We start from the raw sequence: 23,809 nt of genomic DNA, 5'->3' as shown, positions 1-23,809 counted from the left end.
TTTACAAAAGGCAGCAGTGCTTAAAGGAGCATTCAGTGATTTGGGTGATTTGGAAAACCACCCAGTCCGCCCCGGTAACAAAATGTGCACATGCACGCTCTACAGTGGGGGGAAGTGCAACAGGCCAACAGCATGTGCACCAAGGCCCGCCCCCACTCGATCATGATTGGAGGAAGGCCCCACTCATCCTGATTGGATGAAGGTTTTGCCACCCGCCACCAAAACTGAAACTAGGGTTTTTTGACCCCAGGGGCTCACTGGGGACAGGGAGGAACTCCTTATATGGTCAGCACACTCTATAGTAGGGAGGATTATCCAGAAAAGAAAAAAAAATAAGTGATATTTGAATTAAGTAAAATCACTGAATATACCTTTAATGCTGGAAGAAGTGAATTGATTGTATTATAATTCATAGAGTATAGGCCTACTTAGACTAAGGTTGTGCTGCCTGTCGGCACTGAACTCCTGCAGTTTTTGTGTCGTTTCAAAAGTGCAGGTTGTACTGTACTGTACTGTACTGTACTGTACCGTACTGTACAGTAGTACTGTACTGTACTGTACTGTACTGTACTGTACTGTACTGTACTGTACAGCCGTATGCAAAGGCTAAACTTACAGTATGTAACTTAGATAGCATTTTATGCAGACATAGCACTCTATGGTGCATACTGTATGGAGTGTACGCATAGTTTCATTATATACAGATATTCCACTGTTAGGTTAATAGTTTACGTATGATTCTGACTGTTTTGATGTATTTGATGTATTACCATGTTTTTGTTCTTGCTTACTGTAAATCGCTCTGGATTAACACATTTTGGGCGGGAACCCCTTTTGGTGTTAGCATTATGTTATGCTTTAGCTATTGAAAAATAGCAGATCTACAAGCTCATAGCGCGCCACCGAGTGGCGCGCTATGAGCTTGTAGGTCTGCTATTTTTGAAAAATCGTAAAAATGCAGCACAAATCTTTGAATATATATTCTTTCAGAAGACTTTTTTTTTTTTTTTTTTTTTGGCAGGTCAAAATGGGTTAAGAGTGTCTACCAAATGCCTAAATTGTAATTATAATTGTGGCATGCGTTACATTATAGCTGAATATTGGATGTTAAAAAAATGAATTTTAATGATATTGATCTGTGTCTCTCTAGAAACTAAAGAGACACGACAGTAAACAATACAGTATATTTCTCCATTTCCATTGGGAAAATAATAGAAAATTACAAATCTATAACAAATCAGAACACAACGTGGTTGTGGCCGTCGCTCGCTGCCTGCTTTCTATAAAGAGGTGACAGACAGGCTGACATGCAGGCAGAACGCGCCACGGGATGGTTATATATTTTATAATACATTAGGCTACATAAATGCTGCTGCCGCGGCTGCCACCTATCACAATTAAGGCATTTTATTTACATCATGGTTTTACATTCACCATCGCTGATGAGCAGCGCTTTGTAGGCGAGGAGGGAGGCTTGTTCAGGAACTCCATTATATCATAATTATATGGCTCTGCATCAATGTAATAATATATGCGCTGCGAGCCAACGTGAGCCATGTCATAAGTTTTGCGGATTCACCGTTTTGCCTGTTTACACGGAGAAGGGATAAAACGGCGTTCTCAAAGATTTCCACTCTGGGAGGTGGTTTCACTTTGTTGCGTTTTCACCTCCTGAAAACACCCTTCTCGTCTAAACGGACACCAGCAAACGATACTTTATTTTGCTGTTTCTTATGAACACCGTTCTCGTGTAAAAAACACCTAAGTCTGTGTCCTTTCCGCATTCCTTCTGCAAATGCGTTCCTGGTCCAAGCATTCTTATTCAGTGGAAGAGTGGAGGGAAAATCAGGAAAAGAGGGAGATTGGGAGACATATAGGGGAAAAAGTAACATAGGGAATGAACAAGAAAGAGATGATGATAGAGAATAGCCTCCGTTTTACACACAACGAGAGGAGAATGAAATACCTGAAACCTCTTCCAGTTAGAGAAGTAATGAGAGAGGGGAACGGGGAAAAAATAGATTAAGGAAAATGAGAAACCGTTAGCAGGACCCCAGGACAGATTAAGTGCATTAAAAGTTAGCAGGAGAAAGTTAAGAAACAGAGACGAAACTCACAGAAATAAAATGTTGCCAGAGAGAGAGAAAGAGAGAGAGAGAGAGAGAGAGAGAGAGAGAGAGAGAGAGAGAGAGAGAGAAAGAGTGAGTGAGAGAGTAACGCACTAGTTAGAAACCCGACAACAATAATGAATGCCACGGACGAAAAACAGTCTAAGTCCACACTATTGATCCATAATGTATAAATGATAGATAATGGTTCAGGACAACAAGGCCTTTTCGTGGAGGGGTCAGAATGAAATTTGGACTTAGGCTGTTTTTCGTCTGTGGTACTCGTAAAACTTTGCCATTCTTCAGAAAAGTCCCAAACCTCGTGAAGTTATGTAAGTATAAAGAGAGCTATAGCATGAAAAGAGAGACGTGAAGAAAACAGAATGGAGTACAGGAGGAAAAGACACTCCAGGACAGTGGCGTGCACAGATAGACACTAGGGGGTGCTGGAGCACAACATTTTTTTCTCTTTTTTTTTGATTTTTCAAAAATAGCAGACCTACAAGCTCATAGCGCGCCACTCGGTGGCGCGCTATGAGCTTGTAGATCTGCTATTTTTCAATAGCTAAAGCATAACATAATGCTAACACCAAAAGGGGTTCCCGCCCAAAATGGATTAAGGCAACCGGCCGGTTCCACGCGCTGCACAAGGTGCCCTTTTTTAAACTTGAGCACCTGCCCCTCTAAATGTCTGTGCACGCCACTGCTCCAGGAAGAACAAAGTCTGAAGAGCCTAAGACCTTCACTGAGGTATACCTTGGTGAAACGCCTGCATAATAATTATGAGAACTCAAATGAACCGGCTGGAGGGAGAAATGGGTTGGAAGGCAGAGGTGAGAACGAGGGTGAGAGAGGGGGAGCATTTTAAGCTTAGCAAGCAAATTGAGAGCGCGAGTACAAGCTGCCAGGAATTCCTTGAGAGGCAGTGAGAGACGGCGAAATGGAGATGTAGGGGAAACGAGATGAAAACACGAGGAGGAAAAAAAAAGACACGAGAGACACAGAGTGAGAGAGAATTCCACAACAAAGGGAAATAGTAGAAATGACATGTACAGTACAGTAACACGCCTCAGACATCTCCCAGATAACTCTGGAAACTGTGAAAATATTAAAAAAACAGCATAAAAGAGTAGTGTGAGGGAAGATAGAGAGATAGCCAAAGAGTGAAGATGAGAGAGAAACATACTCTCTAACAAGGTAGGACAGAAAAGTTAGTGCATCGCCTGGATTGCCTGAAATCTCACAAAGTTACCTCAAGAATAATGAGGGGAGTCAAAACCAGAGGTGTGAGGATGAGAGAGCAGAGACTCTGAACCATAGAGTATATAAAATGATAGAGACTGAACTGGCACGAAGCTCCGCCCCCCCAGCTAGTCATGACAGTGGAAGTTGCTCAGTGGCGTTTTGAAGCACCCAGAAGACTGCCGGAAGTACCGTCTCAGAACGTCTACTTCCGCATTTGACCACCAAAATTTTGGTGGTCAAATGCGGAAGTGCAACCGAGCGCTCAATGCAGAGACGTGCTGGCCATTGGGAAATTCGGGACAACTCCCGAACGGCCGGTCCAGTCCAGGCCGGTCTGGGCCAGCCATTTTTATTTATTTATTAATAAGGCCTCCGCAACTCCACTTCCCGGGCTGAATTATGGGCCCACCACGTCCCTGGCTCAATGTTAAAGCCCAGCTGCACGGGGTTTCCCGGTCATGAATCCACGGGTCCGCCTGTAGTCCCTCCTCCTACCACTAGGGCCCAGTGCTTCAACGTTGAATAGCCTCACTGGCCCCTTGCTCTGAACCCAGAAGCAGCAACGTGGGACATGAGGTGTTAGATTAACCCATTGGGAAAGCATCTCAGTCAATTTAGATTTGATACTGTATGCTGGCTATTCAAAAATAGCAGATGCACAAGCTTGTACTCTCTTTCTCTCTCAGCTTTCAAACAAAACAACACCAGGAAAAGAGCCTCTATTCTCCCACCAGGTGCCCAGAAGCCATGGAAATAAACAAGGGAGATGGACGGTATAATAACAAGAGGAGGGGAGGGGAGGGGAGGGGAGGGGAGGGGAGGGGAGGGGAGGGGAGGGGAGGGGAGAGGGTCAGGGGGCGAAAGACAGTCCATAATAAAGTCAGGAACAAGCTAAATAAATAAACAGCCTCGGACATTCTCCCCAGTTAGCCGGCAGAACCACACAAAAAGAAAATGGAGGAAGATGAATTATACCACAGGTCGTTTCGAGGAAGCAATCTGATTGGTTGAAACAGCCTTCTAGCCGTGGGTTAAACCAGCACCATTCACCACCTAATCAAAACAAAGAATTCAGCTGCTCTGTTCTCCCAGAGCGCTAGCAAACTCGGTGGCTAGGCTAGCTAGTTTCTTGGGACATTTGTGGTCGTAGTGACTACATCTGTCATTAAAAAAAAAATTTTTTTCAGCGATTTTCTTAGTTTTAAGGGTAACTGTGGTATAATTGCATCATTGCATCATTCAGTGATGCGGTAAGGAAGGAACGAGACGAAGAGTCTCGTTCCTTCCTTACCGCATCCCTGTCGTGGCAATAATCACGTTAACCCACACCCTCGAGTGTAATATTGCTTAAATGAGAGAGAGAGAAATAAAAGCTAGTGGGACAACACCTGAACTTTCTTTTGGTTTCCTGAAGAACCGGTGAAAAACAGAAAACACCTCAGTAGAAGAGAAGAGGGCCTGTCTCACTTTGCCAGATGATCGGAGATCTCCATCTACTAAACGTCTCGGGACTTCTACGTGCCTGCTTGTTTGTGACGCTTTCAGAGAGACTGACTTGTAAGTCTAATGTTGGCATTGTTCTTATTTTCGCATAGCGGCCCGAACTCTAGACGCAAGTGCCACATACTGTAGCTGCCAAACTTCTAGTTTTGAACATGTACCCCCAAAATTTGTGCCTGCCTGTCAGCTCCCCACAAATGCTTTGGGCCGCAAGGCTGCCATGGTCATTTTTCAGCTTTTTGAGGGGCGCTAGCCCCTCCTAGGTTTAATGTATGTTTTTAGTTCAATGTTTGTTTTAAAAAACGCCATTGACAATGAAGGGAAAATGTACGTCATCTTGTCCCCAACACAAACATTAAATGCCATTAACATACAGATAATTTAATGTTTGTTTTGTCACCATTTTGTTTTACATCACCATTACATCATCTAATCATAGCAACATGAGTTAGACTAATATATTTGCACCCCTCAATTTTTGAGTGTTGTAAACCACTCCTACAACTGGCTTTGTTAGTTTACGTGTCTGTTCGTACCACGTTAGTTTACGTGTCTGTTCGTACCAAAAAATGAGCATGGTTGCTATGGTCACCCAGTTCACACGGGTGTGATTTCATTACGTCAGACATTACGTCAGACCACAGTTGATCAGTCTATATAAGACCTTACACCACTCAGTTCACACAGGTGTGATTTTTGTAGATTAAAGTACAAAATGTAAGCTTTCAAATGATCTGTTGTTTATTGAAAATGGAAAGCATCATATATGGTCATTTGAAATTTCTTTAAAGGAGCATTCAGTGATTTGGAAAAACCCCCGGTCCACCCCGGTAACAAGATGTGCACATGCACGCACTACAGTGGGGGGGACACGCGACAGGCCAACAGCACACACACCAAGGCCCGCCCCCGCTCGATCATGATTCGCGGAAGGCCCCTCTCTATCCTGATTGGATGAAGACTTGACCACCTAGCCAAAAACAAAACCTAGGGTTTTTTGACCCCTGGGGTTAACTGGGGACAGGGAGGAACTCCTTATATGGTCAGCACACTCTATAGTAGGGAGGATTATCACAACAAAACAAAAAAAAGAAGTGATATTTGAATTAAGTGAAATCACTGAATATACCTTTAACCACAGACAACACATTAGATCTGACTGTTCTGATACGGTAGATAGTTAATGTTACTGCTATTTCAACCATGCTAAGACTTGTGTGTATGTGCACTGTTTGTGTGTGAGAACGCTCGTGCGTGCACGCGAGAGAGAGAGAGAACAGAATCCTAGACCACCTGCAGCCAGGTCCATCCATACCTCCATCTAGCCGTTCCCTACATTCGATCGCTCAATCCGTTCACCCGTGCACTCATCCATCAATCCTCGCTGGGTCCTCTCCCTCTCCCTCCATGATTCCCCTTCAACACCCAGCCTTCACAATCCATCTGCCCCAGCAGGTCTCTCCATTCCCCGTCTTTATCTCTGTGTCAGTCCATCTCTTCTCCGCATTCGGAGCAAACGGTGCTCGCGCTGTGCGTGCGTGCTCAGACGTGTGTGTGTGTGTGTGTGTGTGGACGAGTGAATGTTTAACCCATTTTGACCTGAGATCAGATTCTAAAAATGTCTTCTACATCCTGACAGTTTTCTGAAAAAGCTATGTTTCTATGTCAGTCGTTCTTCGATTTTTCAAAAATAGCAGACCTACAAGCTCGTAGCGCGCCACTCGGTGGCGCGCTATGAGCTTGTAGATCTGCTATTTTTCAATAGCTAAAGCATAACATAATGCTAACACCAAAAGGGGTTCCCACCCAAAATGGCTTAACCACTTTACACAGTACATTAGCTATTTGAAAATAGCTGATCTACAAAAACGTATATACAAAAAAGGTGTCCCACATATCATTTGGGGGGGGGGTCCTTATTGACAGGAAAATGTTTGTATCGTCATTGTGCCTGTTGTGTATAGATAAGCAGTTCCTTGTATTGTGTGTCTCTGCGGGAGACGGTATCTCATTGCGGCTGCTTGCGTCTAATCCGCACAACCGCTGTCTGTGATCACAAAGCAACGTGGACGGATTTAAATGCAACGTCAAAAAAATATGATTACCTCCGTCTCTCGCGTTCTCCAGCTCAATCCCTCTACTACTGTACCCACTGGAGCCATCTGTCAGGCAACATTCTGCAATCTACACCGATGATTCAGAAGCTTTTTCATGCCAAGGATCCCCCGGTTTGATTTGCATCGTGCTGCGTTCACACTGGCAGCTACAAAAAGGTACAAAGAGACGACAGCATGTTTGTTGTCGTGTGAAATGAAATGAAATGAAATGAAATGAAATGATTACTATATTTACCCAGGGTATCTGGGCTAAGCTCAAGAACTTGTTTCCAGCCAGGCCCTGCTCATAGAACACATTTCATCGTAGTGGTTCAATGCCTTGTTCAAGGGCACTTCAGCGGTGGTAATTTTAACGTGTCGGACCGCTGATTCGAACTGGCGACCTTCCGGTATCAAGACCGCTCCGCAATCCGTTCGGCCACCGCTGCCACTGATCAGTGGTGGGAAAAGTAGCCTATACTCACATTTGTGAGTATCAATACTGTGATACAGAAATACTCTGTTACAAGTAAAAGTCCGGAATTCAAAATGGATTTGAGTAGAAAAGTATTGGCGTCAAAATGTACTTTTTTTTAGACATGAGAACTGATTCTACAAATGTCTTCTAAATCACGACAGTTTTCTGAAAAACCTATGTTTCTATGTCAGTGGTTCTCAAACTATATCATGTCAAGGACCCCCAGAAATGTGGGCGCCGATCCCCATCCGAAATTATGTTGTTCCAGGGACCCCCCAGAAGCAAATATTTGAGACGTTCGCTGTGAAAGAATATATATTCAAAGATTTGCGCCACATTTTCACGTTTTTTCAAAAATAGCAGACCTACAAGCTCATAGCTCGGCACTCGGTGCCACGCTATGAGCTTGTAGATCTATTTTTCAATAGCAAAAGTATAACATAATGATTAAAACACCAAGAGGGGTTCCCGAACTTCCCGTCCAGAATCGGTTAAAGTACCAAAAGTAAAATTACTCAGCGCAGAATGTCCCATTTCAAGTTTTCAAATGGATAAAACAATACATATATTCGAAAATAGCAGATCCAGAAGCAACGGCTGAAATGTGTAGTTGAAGTGGTTAATGCATGTTTTGTAATAATCAAAATCTACAAACTTTTTACTAAAGTAAAAGTACAATATTCAGATCCGAGGTGTAGTGGAGTAGAAGTATTGCAAAATGTAAGTCAATGAGGAGCATATTTAGAATGGTCAATTTCTAATCACTGGAGCAATTATTTTGGATTTCTTGTCCACATTTGGAGTCACACCATGGCAAGGTAACTAACTACACAACCAGTGGCGTGCACACATTTAGAGGGGCAGGTGCTCAAGTGGAAAAAAGGGAACTTTGTGCAGCGCGTGGAACCGGCCGGTTGCCTTAATAGTGTGAGATTTATAGATTGTGGGGCCTAAATAATATATTAGAAGCTTTTTATCAAGAATTGATCAATGTTACCATGGTCCACATACTGTACAGTGTAACTGTACAGTATGTGGTTTTTTTCCCGAAAGGGCACATTGCCAGAAGGGCAGGGGTGCTCTAGCACTCTGTGCTCTGTGCACGCCACTGTACACAACCCAAACCTCTACCAAAGTGGTCTTGCACTTTAACCCATTCTGGACGGCGACCCCTTTTGGTGTTTTAACTAAGCATTATGTTATACTTTAGCTATTGAAAAATAGCAGATCTACAAGCTCATAGCGCGCCACCGAGTGGCGCGCTACGAGCTTGTAGGTCTGCTATTTTTGAAAAATGGTGAAAATGCGGCACAAATCTTTGAATATATATTCTTTCAGAAGACTTTTTTTTTTTACATTTCGATGTCAGGTCTAAATAGGTTAAGTACAGTCCTTGAGTAAATGTACTTAGTAACGTTCCACCACTGGTGTTGATCAACTCGCTCGCTGGCATCAAGCAGGCGTCCCGACGAGCGAGAAAACTATAAAGAACTAGAAAAAGTGCCCTTCTGGGCACAGGTCTCCACCAGTGTGTGTGATGTTTGGCAAAATGTTTAGGAGTAATATATAAACGTGTGTGTGTGCGTGCGCGTGTGCGTGTGTGCGTGTGTGTGTGAGAGACGCGGCTTGGCCTGTTGTAGCGCCACCATGAGGCTGATTTGAAAACTGTCAAGTGGCATTTCTTCCTCAGCCTAGTGGGAATATGCATGCACAGTTTCACCGCAATCGGACGCTGCGTTGAGTAGTTGTGGCGATTTGTACAAAACGGGTACAAAGCGGGCTACTCCTGAAAAGTTTAGAAGCCAATCGTAGCCAATGAGGGTGGATTATGAGAAATCAAACAAACCTGTCTTGATCACATGACTATGGAGAGCATGTGTACTGATTTGCGTGAAATTTGGATAAAATCTGAAGGAGTAATATTAGAAAATGTGTTTTACATATGTTGGCCTCCTGGTGGCGCTATAAAGAGCAGATGTGAAAAATTCCAGGCAAAGGTTTTTCCTTGGCCTCTAGGGAGTTGGCATACAAAGTTATCCACAGATCCATGCAGTTAGAGGTAAAAACACTTTTCGGCCAGTTATAGCGCCACCATGAGGCTGAGTTGAAAATGTTCACGTGGCATTTCTTCCTCGGCCTAGTGGAAATGTGCGTGCACAATTTCACGGAAATCACACGATGTGTTCATGATTTGCAGCATTTTGTTTGAAACTGAGCACTCCTGCGAACTTGGAAGCCAATCTTAGCCAATCAGGATGGAGTCTGAGAAATCTGAAAGACCCGTTTCGTTGAATGGCTCTAGAGAGACTGTGTACCAATTTGTGTGATGTTTGGACAAAATCCGTAGGTGTACTGTCCAAAAACTTGTTTTGCACAAAGCGGCCTCCTGGTGGCGCTATAACAGGCCGTTCTGGAAATTCTGGGGCAGAGGTTAATCGTTGGCATCCAGGGAGTGTGTGTGCAAAATTTGGCATCGACCGGGTTAACGGTGCCAGAGATTAGTTGTTCACAGACGGACGGACGGACGGACGGACGGACGGACGGACGGACGGACGGACAGACACACGGACAGACACACGGACACACGGACGGACGGACGGACGGACGGACGGAGTGCAAAACATACTCTCTCCCCATGCCTTCGGCCTGGTGGAGACAAATATATAAAGACTGGGGTTAAAAACATGGGAGAAGGCGGGTGGAAACAACACATGGTTGTTTTGTATAGCTTTGTAGCTGCAGTTGAAGTCATGCTCATGGTAGCCTGTAGCTTGAAGTCATGCTCATGGTAGCCTGTAGCTTGATTGTATCTTCATTATTGCTTCCCTTGAAAATGAAATGGTAGTCCGTAGCTTTGTATCTGCCAATGTGAACACCACATTCAATTAGGCCACGGCCCCGTCTCTGGGATTGTTTGAAGATAAAAACGTCAGTGTAAATAGTTTAACCCAGAGTGTATGTACAAATGGAACCAGATGGACCTGTAAGGGTTATGAGGGTCAAGGGGGCCCTATAGTCCAGATAAGGTCGAGAACCTCTGCTCTATTGCAGGGGTTCTCAACCCGTGGGTCGCGACCCCTCGGGGGGTCGCCAAATTATTTTAGGGGGTCCCCAAATTATTTTCAAAAAAAAGGAAAAAAAAGATTTTTTTAAAATTTTATTTTCATGGTTTTTCAAAAATAGCAGACCTACAAGCTCGTAGCGCGCCACTCGGTGGCGCGCTATGAGCTTGTAGATCTGCTATTTTTCAATAGCTAAATTATAACAATGCTTAAAACACCAAAAGGGGTTCCCGCCCAAAATGGTTTAAGGTTATTGTAGCAGTCAATTTATATTGGGGGTCGGGAGGGGGCGGGGCGGGGGTCCCGAGACATTGCCAAAGCATGTCCGGGGGTCCCCGGCCAAAAACGTTGAGAACCTCTGCTCTATTGCAGTGTTTGCATTCATATGATTCATTAAAAACAATTAGCTGCTCCGTTAGTTTCCTGTGGTGAATGTGATTCTCTCTCTCTGTATGGGAGCTTCAAGGTCATATCAGCTGTAAAAAGGTCAAAGTCACACCGCCAGACATCTCGCGAGACCACACACACACACACACACACCCCTTTCTCTCTCCATCTCAGTCTTTGAGTCCCTCCATCATCCCACCTCTCTCTCTCTCTACAGTGTTAATAAGTTCTGTCTGTCTGTCTGCTCAAGGTCATAGAGTGCAGATAAAGTTTGTCCAGCTTGTCTAATTAGTGTTGAATGTATGGAATCAGGACAGACTCATAATTATCCGTATCCGTATAAACAGATTTGTACTCGTATAGGCAATTCGTAACAAACAGTATGCAAGTGTAAATCAGATTTGTATCTGTAATGTACAATTCGTAACTCTTATTCTCAGATTCGTAATTCAAATGTTCACTTCTGTGTCTCAAATAACCACTTTCGTGTCTCAAATACCCACATCTGTGTGTCAACTTATACATTTTAGAAGGAGATTTATTTGTGACTCTCCACTGAATTTTGTGAGTAATTATGAGACTCTTTTACCTCGCTGTTAGTCATAATGATTTGTAACTTGTAAGAAATAAAATCACCTATGCACGCACCAGATTTGTACTCGTATAGGCAATTCGTAACAAACAGTATGCAAGTGTAAATCAGATTTGTATCTGTAATGTACAATTCGTAACTCTTATTCTCAGATTCGTAATTCAAATTTTCATGTATGTGTCTCAAATACCCACATCTGTGTATCAACTTATGCATTTTAGAAGGAGATTTATTTGTGACTCTCCACTGATTTTGTGCGTAATTATGAGACTCTTTTACCCCGCTGTTTGTCACATGATTTGTAACTTGTAAAAAATAAAATCACCTATGCACGCAGAGTCATTTGTATTTGTAACTCACATTTGTGTGTCAACTTAACTCAAATTTAGCTGTTAATTTGCACGGATGTGTGTGAGTATTTTTGAGACTGAGAGAATAGTCTCATAATTATCTGTATCTGTAACAACAGATTTGTACTTGTGAAGTGCAATTCGTAACTCTAATTGTCAGATGTATCTCAAATCTTAACATTTGTAATTCAACTTAGAAATTCTAAACGCAAATGTAGCTGTTAATGTCCACGGATGTGTGTGGCAATTTTGAGACTATTGTACCGTGGTGATTTCACACCAATCTGTGACTTGTGTAGGGAGCAGTACCGAGTACCTCCAGTAGATGGCGGTGTGGGTACCAGATCTTCGGCTCTGTATAATTAGCTAGGATTACACTTCCTGTTTACTTCCGGGTTGGGAGCTAGCTAGGATAAGGCCTTCAGAATAAGAGGTTAAGACCTCGTAATTAATGTGTTCTTTTTAATGTCATACATGTATTTTAAAAAAAATGCATTTATGATATGTCTTTTTAAAATGCGTATACTAGAGTACTGTGCCCTAAAATGTTTTTACCGATTTAAAATGGCTATCCCATTAAATTGGACAGAATATGGTCAGAATGGTCAGTATAAGAGGTTAAGACCTCGTACTTAATAATACTTAATAATACTATTTGAATTGAAATCCTGAATATTTTTTCCTCTACAACACCACACCATCCGCTAAGCGGGAGAGGTGTAAAATAAAAAGTTACCAGGCCCCCAGTGGGCTCAGAGGTCAAAAGTGTGCCATTTCCAGACCAGAGTGGATGCTGGACCAAAAACGGCTCTTCGTATCAACAGGTCTGACATATGCACGCGTTCGGGGAGACCTCCTCTATAACACCACACCCTCCGCTAAGTGGGAGAGGTGTAAAAAGTATTTTGTCCAGCGTCCACTCTAGTCTGGAAACGTTTTTGACCTGAGCCCACTGGGGGCCTGGTAACCTTTTATTTTACACCTCTCCCGCTTAGCGGAGGGTGTGGTGTTGTAGAGGAGGTCACCCCTTTTATGTTACTTTTCAGCTTTACAATTAAAAAATTGAAAAATATTCAGGATTTCAATTAAAATAGCAAAAAATAGCTGATCTACAAGCTCAAAACGTGCCACACTGCGTTTTGAGCTTGTAGATTGGCTATTTTTGCTCTGACCTGTATGTATGCAGTGTGGCCGTCTGGAGTGATTGTGGAAATATAGTGGCCCTCTCCACCATCAAAGTTGCCCACCCCTGAAATAGGTGACGCTGCTCCACAGTACAAGGGTATAGGAAAATGTGCCAAGACTGCAAAGTGTCCAATTTAATAGGATAGCCATTTTAAATCGGTAAAACATTTAGGGCACATATAAGTACTCTAGTATACGCATTTTAAAAAGACATATCATAAATGCATTTTTTTTAAATAAATGTATGACATTTAAAAGAACACATTAATTACGAGGTCTTAACCTCTTATTCTGAAGGCCTTATCCTAGCTAGCTCCCAACCCGGAAGTAAACAGGAAGTCTAATCCTAGCTAATTATACAGAGCCGAAGATCTGGTACCCACACCGCCATCTACTGGAGGTACTCGGTACTGCTCCCTACACAAGTCACAGATTGGTGTTAAATCACCACGGTACAATAGTCTCAAAATTGCCACACACATCCGTGGACATTAACAGCTACATTTGCGTTTAGAATTTCTAAGTTGAATTACAAATGTTAAGATTTGCGATACATCTGACAATTAGAGTTACGAATTGCACTTCACAAGTACAAATCTGTTGTTACAGATACAGATAATTATGAGACTGTTCTCTCAGTCTCAAAAATACTCACACACATCCGTGCAAATTAACAGCTAAATTTGAGTTAAGTTGACACACAAATGTGAGATACAAATACAAATGACTCTAGCATAGGTGATTATATTTTTTACAAGTTACAAATCATGTGACAAACAGCGAGGTAAAAGAGTCTCATAATTACGCACAAAAATCAGTGGAGAGTCACAAATAAATCTCCTTCTAAAATGCATAAGTTGACACACAGATGTGGGTATTTGAGACACGAAAGTGGGTATTTGAGACACATACATGAAAATTTGAATTACGAATCTGAGAATAAGAGTTACGAATTGTACCTTACAGATACAAATCTGATTTACACTTGCATACTGTTTGTTACAAATTGCCTATACGAGTACAAATCTGGTGCGTGCATAGGTGATTTTATTTCTTACAAGTTACAAATCATATGACTAACAGCGTGGTAAAAGAGTCTCATAATTACTCACAAAATTCAGTGGAGAGTCACAAATAAATATCCTTCTAAAATGTATAAGTTGACACACAGATGTGGGTATTTGAGACACGAAAGTGGTTATTTGAGACACAGAAGTGAACATTTGAATTACGAATCTGAGAATAAGAGTTACGAATTGTACATTACAGATACAAATCTGATTTACACTTGCATACTGTTTGTTACGAATTGCCTATACGAGTACAAATCTGTTTATACGGATACGGATAATTATGAGTCTGTCCTGATTCCATAGAATGGTTCCTATGGCGATGTCCATCTTGTTCCCCTGCAGGACAGATAACCTGCCACTGTCTACACACTAATGATGGACCCACACACAACGTCACACAAGGGACAAGCGCGCGCACACACACACCACCTCACACAAGGGACAAGCGCGCACACACAAGGGACAAGCGAACGCTGCACACACAAGGGACAAGCGCGCGCTGCGCACCCCACACACACACACAAGGGACAAGCGCACACACACACACACAAGGGACAAGCGCACACACACACACAAGGGACAAGCGCGCACACACACACACACACACACACACACACACACACACACACACACACACACACACACACACACACACACACACACACACACACACACACACACACACACACACACACACTTTAATTACTTCTCTCCCATGTCAGTATATATACGTACCAGCTAGGGGACGTTATTTATGTATATAACGTATACTCCATGTATATAACGGCAGCTTTTAACATTGATCCGGTTGCTATGCAACGCCTCCGTCACCACCAGCTATGGGACGTTAAATCCGATCTCAGTTTACCTCGGTTCAAAGGAGGATTTTCAAACCTCCATGAGTCGGAATCCAGGAGAGCCGTCCTTGGTGGATCTTCAGCCAGTTCGAATGCCATTTGTGACTTTGTACCGCGTCGCTCCAGACATGAAAACGATCCTGGCGAGAAGTAAACGGTGTGCGCTTGCGCTACTGCAAAGTGTGTGTGTGTTGAGTGTCTGTGTGTGTGTGTGTGTGTGTGTGTGTGTGTGTGGGGGGGGGGGGGGGGGGGGGTGTTCTTTCTGCGGCAGAGAACAATAATTCAACGTCTCAAAATAAAATCACACTATATACAGTAGCTCCAACTGGGCCATGTGCGAGGGCCGCAGTATGAAGTACATGAGGTCACCCAAAACTTCAGCTTTGTGAACTAGTGGCAACAATAAGTGAAGGTGATGGACTACACACTATGAAACCAGGAGTCATTTACTTATACAAGTGTACTACACTAAATACTAAATACGTCAAAAGACCATCTCGCCGATTAAAGCCATATAGGAGCAAAAGACGTCAAAAGACGATCGGCAATGGGTGAGTTAATTGTATAATGATTGCAGTAGACAGGTAATGGTTTCGTTGTACTCATTTGTGACCAGATTTGACTGAGAGCCTGCCATCTCGCAAATTCCAGCTTTTCACCAGACAAGAAAAACTAACTCAAAATGAGTTAATAGCACAGGCAGACTCTTCACATACTAGAGCATGTCTGAAATAAGTTTCAGAGCTGGAATTGACATGTAAATATGAAATAAATGCTTATTCATGTAGCTAGGTATAATGTAGAGTCCACAGAAGTGAACTTTTCAAGTCCGTTTTCTCAACTCGCTGTTTTCTGCAAGACATGACTCTATAAGCCATATCTCCAAAACTGGTGGGTCAAACTGAACAACCAATGTCAAGTTGAAGCTATGATTCCCTGCTTTCATATCTCATGAAAAAACGAAAATTCAAAAAAATCCAATGGCAGTCCCTCAGTCAAATTTGGTCATATTTATTCGTACTCGTTATACTACAGGTACTCGTTGTACCTGTATATTATTATTTATATTATTATTATTAATATTATTACAATGTTATTACAGTACTACAGTACTTAGGAGGTAGAAAAATGGATGTAAACCTGGCTAGTGATTTGCCACAGGCTCACGTCGATGTAAACAGACGCCATGTTGATGCCATGTGGTGCAGACTATCCGCCAGCCATTAGGCTGCAATGATCTCTTGCACACAACATCGCATTCATGCTCCAAATAGAGTACTGACACCAACCATTTACACATGGCTTTTCCTTATCAAGCCCCACCCTGAGACAAAAATGTCCCCGTAAGACCTTTCAAAATCTAATAGGCAGATGAAGCGTACTGATGTACTGTCCTCTAGTCTAGTGTCACCCTTAGGCTGAAACCTCCAAACTGATTTGACAAATTACACATGAACCGTCTTTCCGACTCAGTGCAGAAGAAAAATGGCCTCAGAGTTTCTGATCAAAAATCATTAACTCATTTCTGTGGTACAGTAAGCAAGGTCTTACACCAAGGAGAGAGAGAGAGACACACACACACACACACACACACACACACACACACACACACACACACACACACACACACACACACACACACACACACACACACACACACACACACACACACACACACACACACACACACACACACACACACACACTTGAAGTACATTTAGGGATCGTTATCCGCTTAGATCCATTAAAATATAGATCTATGAACCATGCACACAGGCTGACAGATGGACAGCAGACACGAAACAGAAGGACAAACATGAAGGAGAATGACTGCGATGTTCTAAAGCACTAGAGAGCCTCAGGGAGTTTAAGGATTATGTAAAAACAAAATGAAATAAAAAAGCTTCAGTGTCTCTCACCATCATTCACACAGTAAAATCCTCAGTGTTTAAAAAAAAAAGTGGAAAAAGTGTACTCTCATATCAATACAGTTAACGAACACAGTCAGATGATGGTGCATTGCAGGTCTTGCAATGAGGGGGGGGGGGGGGGGGAGGACCATGTGACTGCGCTACGCCGATGACACTCAACTGTTTCTAACCACCCCCCCTGTGCTACAGTACTCAGGTGGAAGAGCGCATCACTGCATGCCTGGCTGACATCTCACAGTGGATGTCTTCTAACCACCTCAAGCTGAACCCAGACAAGAATGAGCTTCTCTTCTTCCCAGCTAAGTGCTGCCCTGTGCAGGAGCTAACTATTTCCATAGACAACGCCTTGGTAACTTCGGTTCCAACAGCCAAGAACCTTGGTGTTGTCCTGGACAGTCAGCACTCATTCAAAGCTCACGTTGCAGCGTAAGTGAGGTTTACACTCCTCCTTATCCAGACATCAGTCATATCAAAACTTGACTATTGTAACTCCCTCCTTACTGCATGGTCTACGCGCATCCGCACTTAAAATACTTTACCCGCCACCATTAATTAATCCCTCGATAAGGTACTGCCAAGGTTTTATCACGCGTAACACTTACTTTGAATAACCAAATATCCGTAATCGCATGTTACTATGAAAAAATTCCGTGTGTTTTGTCATCACTGGTTGTTGTTGTCGTCTCGTTTGGCGGTGGAAAAAGTGGACCGCGAGTATCACAGCGCCTGCTACAGGCCGTTGAAAACGCTCGTCTGGGCCAAATCTGCCCCCTCAATGTCCCTTCCGAGATACAGGCCTCTGAAGACAGGGCGGACAATGCAAGTGGATGCGCGCGCATCTTCAAAATGGCCGCGGCCATTGTGTGTTTGTGTCCCAGAGTGTTGTTGCGGTAGCAACATCTAGCTAGCGATCGAAACGGATCAAAAAATGGATTAAACAATTCAAACCCGAGAATGTCGCATTCGGCGGAGAACGAGACAAAAGTAGGTTCTCGTGTTCCATCTGTCCGGCGGGCAGACGGTTAAGCCTCTCCAAATGATCCAAAATGCAGAAACTCCCTTGGTCTTCAACCAGCCAAAATTATCACATGTCTCCCACCTTCTCCGCTCCCTCCATTGGGTACAGAGTCCAGAGTACAAAAACTCTGATGCTGGCATTCAAAGCAACCAAAGGTATGGCACCCCCATATCTTACAAGTCTGATCGAACCCTAGTACACAAACCCTCCCGCGCACTCAGATCAGCCGACGCAGGGAGGCTGGAAGTACAGTACCTTTGCTAAAAACACCGGGACAATGATCCACACGTCCCAAACTCTTCTCCCTTCTGGCTCCAAAACTATGGAATGCACTTCCCTGCACTTCCCATTGCAATCAGAACTGCAGCCTCACTCCCAATCTTCCACCATAGTCTGGAAACCCACCTCTTCAGACTCCATCTTAGCCCATAGCACTTCCCGTAGCTCTTGCCCTAGCCTCGACGACCTAACAGGCAGATGCAAAGGCTCAACTTATGTAACGTAGATAGCATTATACTCAGTTTCATTATATAGATATTCCACTGTTCTTAGCTTACGTATGATTCATGATGACTATTTTTATGTATATGATGTATTACCATGTTTTTGTTTATTACTGTAAGTCGCTCTGGATCAAGAGTGTCTGCTAAATGCCTAAATAGTAATGGTAATTGTAATAGCAGCAACATTAATTAGCTACCGTATCAGAACAATCAAATCAAATCAATGTTGTTAAACCAGATTCAAATGACCATATATTCTTCAAATATTTTCCAATTTCAATAAATGACAGATCACTTAAAAGTTTATATTCTGTATACTTTCATAATCTGCAAAAAGCTAAAAAATGACAATGGCCACCTTGCGGCCCAAAGCATGACAGGCAGGCACAATCACACGCATGCACACACACACAAAGATACATTCAGATGCAGAACTCCTCACCCAGACATACTGTACAAACAAACTTTATTCCCCTCCCCTCCCCTCCCCTCCTCTCCTCTCCTCTCCCCTCCTCCCCTCCCCTCCCCTCCCCTCCCCTCCTCTCTCGGAGAAAACGGTATCATTCAAACGAGGGCTGTTGATGTTATTTAAAAGGAAATGAAGAAATGAATGAATGAAGAAATGAATGAATAAAGAAATGACGCAGATAAGATAACACAAGTCCTTGAAATGTAAAGGCAAGCAGCAAGCAGTTCATATAAACACACACACCCACTCTTCTGTTAAAAGAGATTAGCTGTGTTTTCACCATGCATCTACTCCAAAGGGTAGATAAGCACTGCGGGATTACTGGCCCAATCTGTTAAGTAATGAAGCACTAGTATTTAGTCAACAGTCCACAGCCAAGAAAGCTTGTCTTAACTATCATAACACGTGCTTTTCAAAGAACCTCGGTGTTATTATACACAGGGATTTGACCACACAGGCAATGGAGGCCAAATCCAGCCCATAGCTTATAGGCACTGCTATGGTAACTTCACACTTTGTCACACTTAAAACATGATGAGTCTCATTCAGTTGCGATTGAAAACATGTATCTATATACTAAATGTCGGTGCAAGAACCTGTTCTTTATCTTCGTTGTCGATTTAGGGTCCTCTCCTAATAGAGTGTATGCGCGTGACATCATCATCAAACCAGGTAGTTATGCAGGAACACCTACTGAGTGGCAAAAACTACTTTCTGGCCTTGACAGCCCATACATCCACACAGAAAAGTCATATCTGTTTGCATTAAACAACATTAAACTCACTTTGCCACTCGATGTGCCATTCACTTTAAGCATGCGCATACCCTCTATAGTACTGTGCCTTTATACTCAAGCACAGTCACACTTCATACTGGATGCGTCTGAAGATGGGTTGGCTTCTGACACAGATGTGTTACACGGGTGCCGAAAATAGCCAATCTATCAACACGTTCACAAGGGATCCCTCCTGAATGTGGTTCATTCACCTCACATCTGCCTCTACTCATTAGCTTGTCTGTCTGTCTGTCTGTACATGTAAATAAATCCACAAACCAATACATCCTGCCTGCCTGCCTGCCTGCCTGCCTGCCTGCCTGCATGCCTGCCTGCCGCTATGCCTGTTCACCTCACCTGCCAACCCTCCCAACCTAATCTGGCTAGGCCAGCCACGCTCAGCTCGACCTTGCCATCCATCATCCGTCTCAGTCCAACTCAGCCCTCCACCGTTTCGTCTCTACCCTCTGCCCTGCCTGCCTGCCCTCATTCCCATTCATCTACATAATAAACCTTTATTTGAGGGGCGCACAAATTAACTGCTCCTGACGGGGGGGGGGGGGGGGGGGGGGGACGGGGGGGGGGCAATCCTAGACGGATTGCGCAACCGGGCTGCCGTTCACCTCCCTTTATACAGGCTGACTAAAAAGCTGAATAACTCGAAATCTACGGAGCTCTCCATGGTTTGGATAAAATGCGCGATGTTCGGAGGTCTTTTGCTGATTATCCGGTGATCTAGATGGGAACATTGCCGCTTTCTAGAGAAAGGATGGCTTCATTTTAGCTCACTAGCATTGACGCCATTTATTTAGCATCTAAGATGGCCGCCCAAACAGGATGTGAATCCAGCAGGTGTCACACTACAAACGGCTCGGCAGTCTGCGGTTGGCTCTGCGTCCACCAGGTGGCAGCAGATGGGTTAATGTTTGTCTTTAGTTCAATGTTTGTTTTTGGAAAACGCCATTGACAATGAAGGGAAAATATGTCATAATGTACCTCATTACGTCATATTGTCTCTTTATTGTTAGTTTAATGTTGGTTCGCAATCAATGCCCCCCCCCCCCCCCCCTTCGGCAATAGACAGAATTGCTACTGAAGCTTAAAATCTAGCTGCGTTTGCACACCCGTTAGTAGAAATGTGAGCTTTTCGTTATAGGATTTGAACCCTACGTACTGTTGTTGCTGCTGTTGGAACTGGAAAACACTGCAGGAAAGAAAGAAAACAATGGACGAGATATGAGAAGAAGCAGAGGATGGGATGAGGGGAAACAAAACAGAGGATGGGATGAGGAGAACGTATGAGGGGAAGATGAAGGGGTGCGTGCGTGCGTGCGTGCGTGCGTGCGTGCGTGCGTGCGTGCGTGCGTGCGTGCGTGCGTGCGTGCGTGCGTGCGTGCGTGCGTGCGTGCGTGCGTACGTACAGAATCAAAAATGTTGAAAGTACAAAAGAAGCCAGCATGATGGTTTTCCTTAATCGTTGCCATTTTGGGCCTTTCCATTTGACGTATATCCGCCATAAACCTCGTCGTCGTCGACGGCGCGCGCGGGCGACTCACCGTTGAAGCTGACGGCTCGGATGTGGCTGAGCAGCTCCTTGCCGTCCATGTTGTCGGCCATGCGGGGACACATGCCAGGGTAGCCGTAGCACAGCTCGCGGTGCATGTGGTGCAAGGCGTGGGCCATGGAGTACACGGCGTCCATCACAAACTGGACCTTACCCTCCTGCTCATAGCTGGAGTCACGGCCCACCTTCTCTAGACCTGGGGACGGGGAGAGAGAGAGAGAGAGAGAGAGACATCGTCATAAATGTGGTTTCCAATGGTGTAACCAAGTACATTTACTCAGCAGCTACTGTACTTAACCCATTTAGGCCCGACCTCGAAATGTAAAAATCCTCCAGTTTTCTGAAATAAATATTTTCACGATTTTTCAAAAATAGCTAAATTATAACATAATGTTTAAAACACCAAAAGGGGTTCCCGCCCAGAATGGGTTAACCCATTTTGGCCTGACGCCGATTCTAAAATGCCTTCTAAATCCTGACCTAAGTTTTCTGAAAAACTTCAAATATTTATATAGCAGCATCAAATATTTTCAATTTCTGAATACTGTACATACTAAACAGAACCCCAAGAGGGGTTCCCGTCCAGAAGGGTTATAACACCAAAAGGGGTTCCCGCCCAGAATGGGTTAAGTATAGGCAAATATTGTACTTACATATTGTATTATAAAAACACACACTAACCACTTTAGCCCTGTGTTATGTCTATTTATTTTGGTGCCAATAGTTTACTCAAGTTTCAGATTGTATTGTATTCTTTTATATTGTGGTATTGCTATTTTTACTTAATTAAAATAGCTGTGTACCACTGGCAGTTTCAACCATGCCAATTTCTGTGTGACTGAACAGTTAACATGCATTAACAAAACCTAATTGATTCATAATTGTATACAAATTGATTGCGATTGATTTCAGTCTGTTGAGTTTTCTTCACCCTGAGTTGCACTTAAACAAGAACAACAACCTGCAAATTAATGTGTGTACACAACACACATACTCCCTAATAGAAACACAACACACATACTCCCTAATAGAAACACAACACACATACTCCCTAATAGATACACAACACACATACTACCTAATAGAACACAACACACATACTCCCTAATAGAAACACAACACACATACTCCCTAATAGAAACACAACACACATACTCCCTAATAGAAACACAACACACATACTCCCTAATAGAACACAACACACATACTCCCTAATAGAACACAACACACATACTCCCTAATAGAACACAACACACATACTCCCTAATAGAAACACAACACACATACTCCCTAATAGAAACACAACACACATACTCCCTAATAGAAACACAACACACATACTCCCTAATAGAACACAACACACATACTCCCTAATAGAAACACAACACACATACTCCCTAATAGAAACACAACACACATACTCCCTAATAGAACACAACACACATACTCCCTAATAGAAACACAACACACATACTGTACTCCCTAATAGAACACAACACACATACTCCCTAATAGAAACACAACACACATACTCCCTAATAGAACACAACACCTCCCTAATAGAAACACAACACACATACTCCCTAATAGAAACACAACACACATACTCCCTAATAGAAACACAACACACATACTCCCTAATAGAAACACAACACACATACTCCCTAATAGAACACAACACACATACTCCCTAATATAAACACAACACACATACTCCCTAATAGAACACAACACACATACTCCCTAATAGAAACACAACACACATACTGTACTCCCTAATAGAACACAACACACATACTCCCTAATAGAAACACAACACACATACTCCCTAATAGAACACAACACCTCCCTAATAGAAACACAACACACATACTCCCTAATAGAAACACAACACACATACTCCCTAATAGAAACACAACACACATACTCCCTAATAGAAACACAACACACATACTCCCTAATAGAACACAACACACATACTCCCTAATAGAAACACAACACACATACTCCCCTAATAGAACACAACACACATACTCCCTAATAGAAACACAACACACATACTGTACTCCCTAATAGAACACAACACACATACTCCCTAATAGAAACACAACACAAACACTCCCTAATAGAACACAACACACACACTCCCTAATAGAAACACAACACACATACTCCCTAATAGAAACACAACACACATACTCCCTAATAGAAACACAACACACATACTCCCTAATAGAAACACAACACACATACTCCCTAATAGAAACACAACACACATACTCTCTAATAGAACACAACACACATACTCCCTAATAGAACACAACACACATACTCCCTAATAGAAACACAACACACATACTCCCTAATAGAAACACAACACACATACTCTCTAATAGAACACAACACACATTCTCCCTAATAGAACACAACACACATACTCCCTAATAGAACACAACACACATACTCCCTAAGGCCTAGTTCACACCTACACAACAAATGTTTGGTCCGTGTGTGATGCCTGATTGCTTTTTGATTGCTGCTCCAATTCATTTTCAATGGGAGTCACATGGTTTGACCAAACATTTTTGTTTGATGAGGGGGGAGCAATCATTAATC

The 23,809-nt window shown here is 43.1% G+C and overlaps 1 protein-coding gene across 6 annotated transcripts in view; it reads right to left on the bottom strand.

The window, feature by feature from the left end:
- Positions 1-23,809, bottom strand: part of grm8a (glutamate receptor, metabotropic 8a) — a 439,481-nt gene that overhangs the window by 59,696 nt on the left and 355,976 nt on the right. For 5 of the 6 annotated variants that reach the window (XM_079494665.1, XM_079494666.1, XM_079494668.1 and 2 more), the window contains exons 6-7: positions 21,186-21,389; positions 20,804-20,833 (exon numbers count right to left, since the gene is read on the bottom strand). In XM_079494665.1, the coding sequence (XP_079350791.1) occupies positions 20,804-20,833; positions 21,186-21,389 (234 nt within the window). The remainder of the gene's footprint in view (positions 1-20,803; positions 20,834-21,185; positions 21,390-23,809) is intronic. The other variant, XM_079494667.1, reaches the window with a different exon arrangement.

The sequence above is a fragment of the Electrona antarctica genome (assembly GCF_951216825.1).
Source record: "Electrona antarctica genome assembly, chromosome: 23".
Classification (NCBI taxonomy): domain Eukaryota; kingdom Metazoa; phylum Chordata; class Actinopteri; order Myctophiformes; family Myctophidae; genus Electrona; species Electrona antarctica.
Note: the sequence above shows the minus strand (reverse complement) of the source record. Positions and strands in the feature narration are given on the sequence as shown.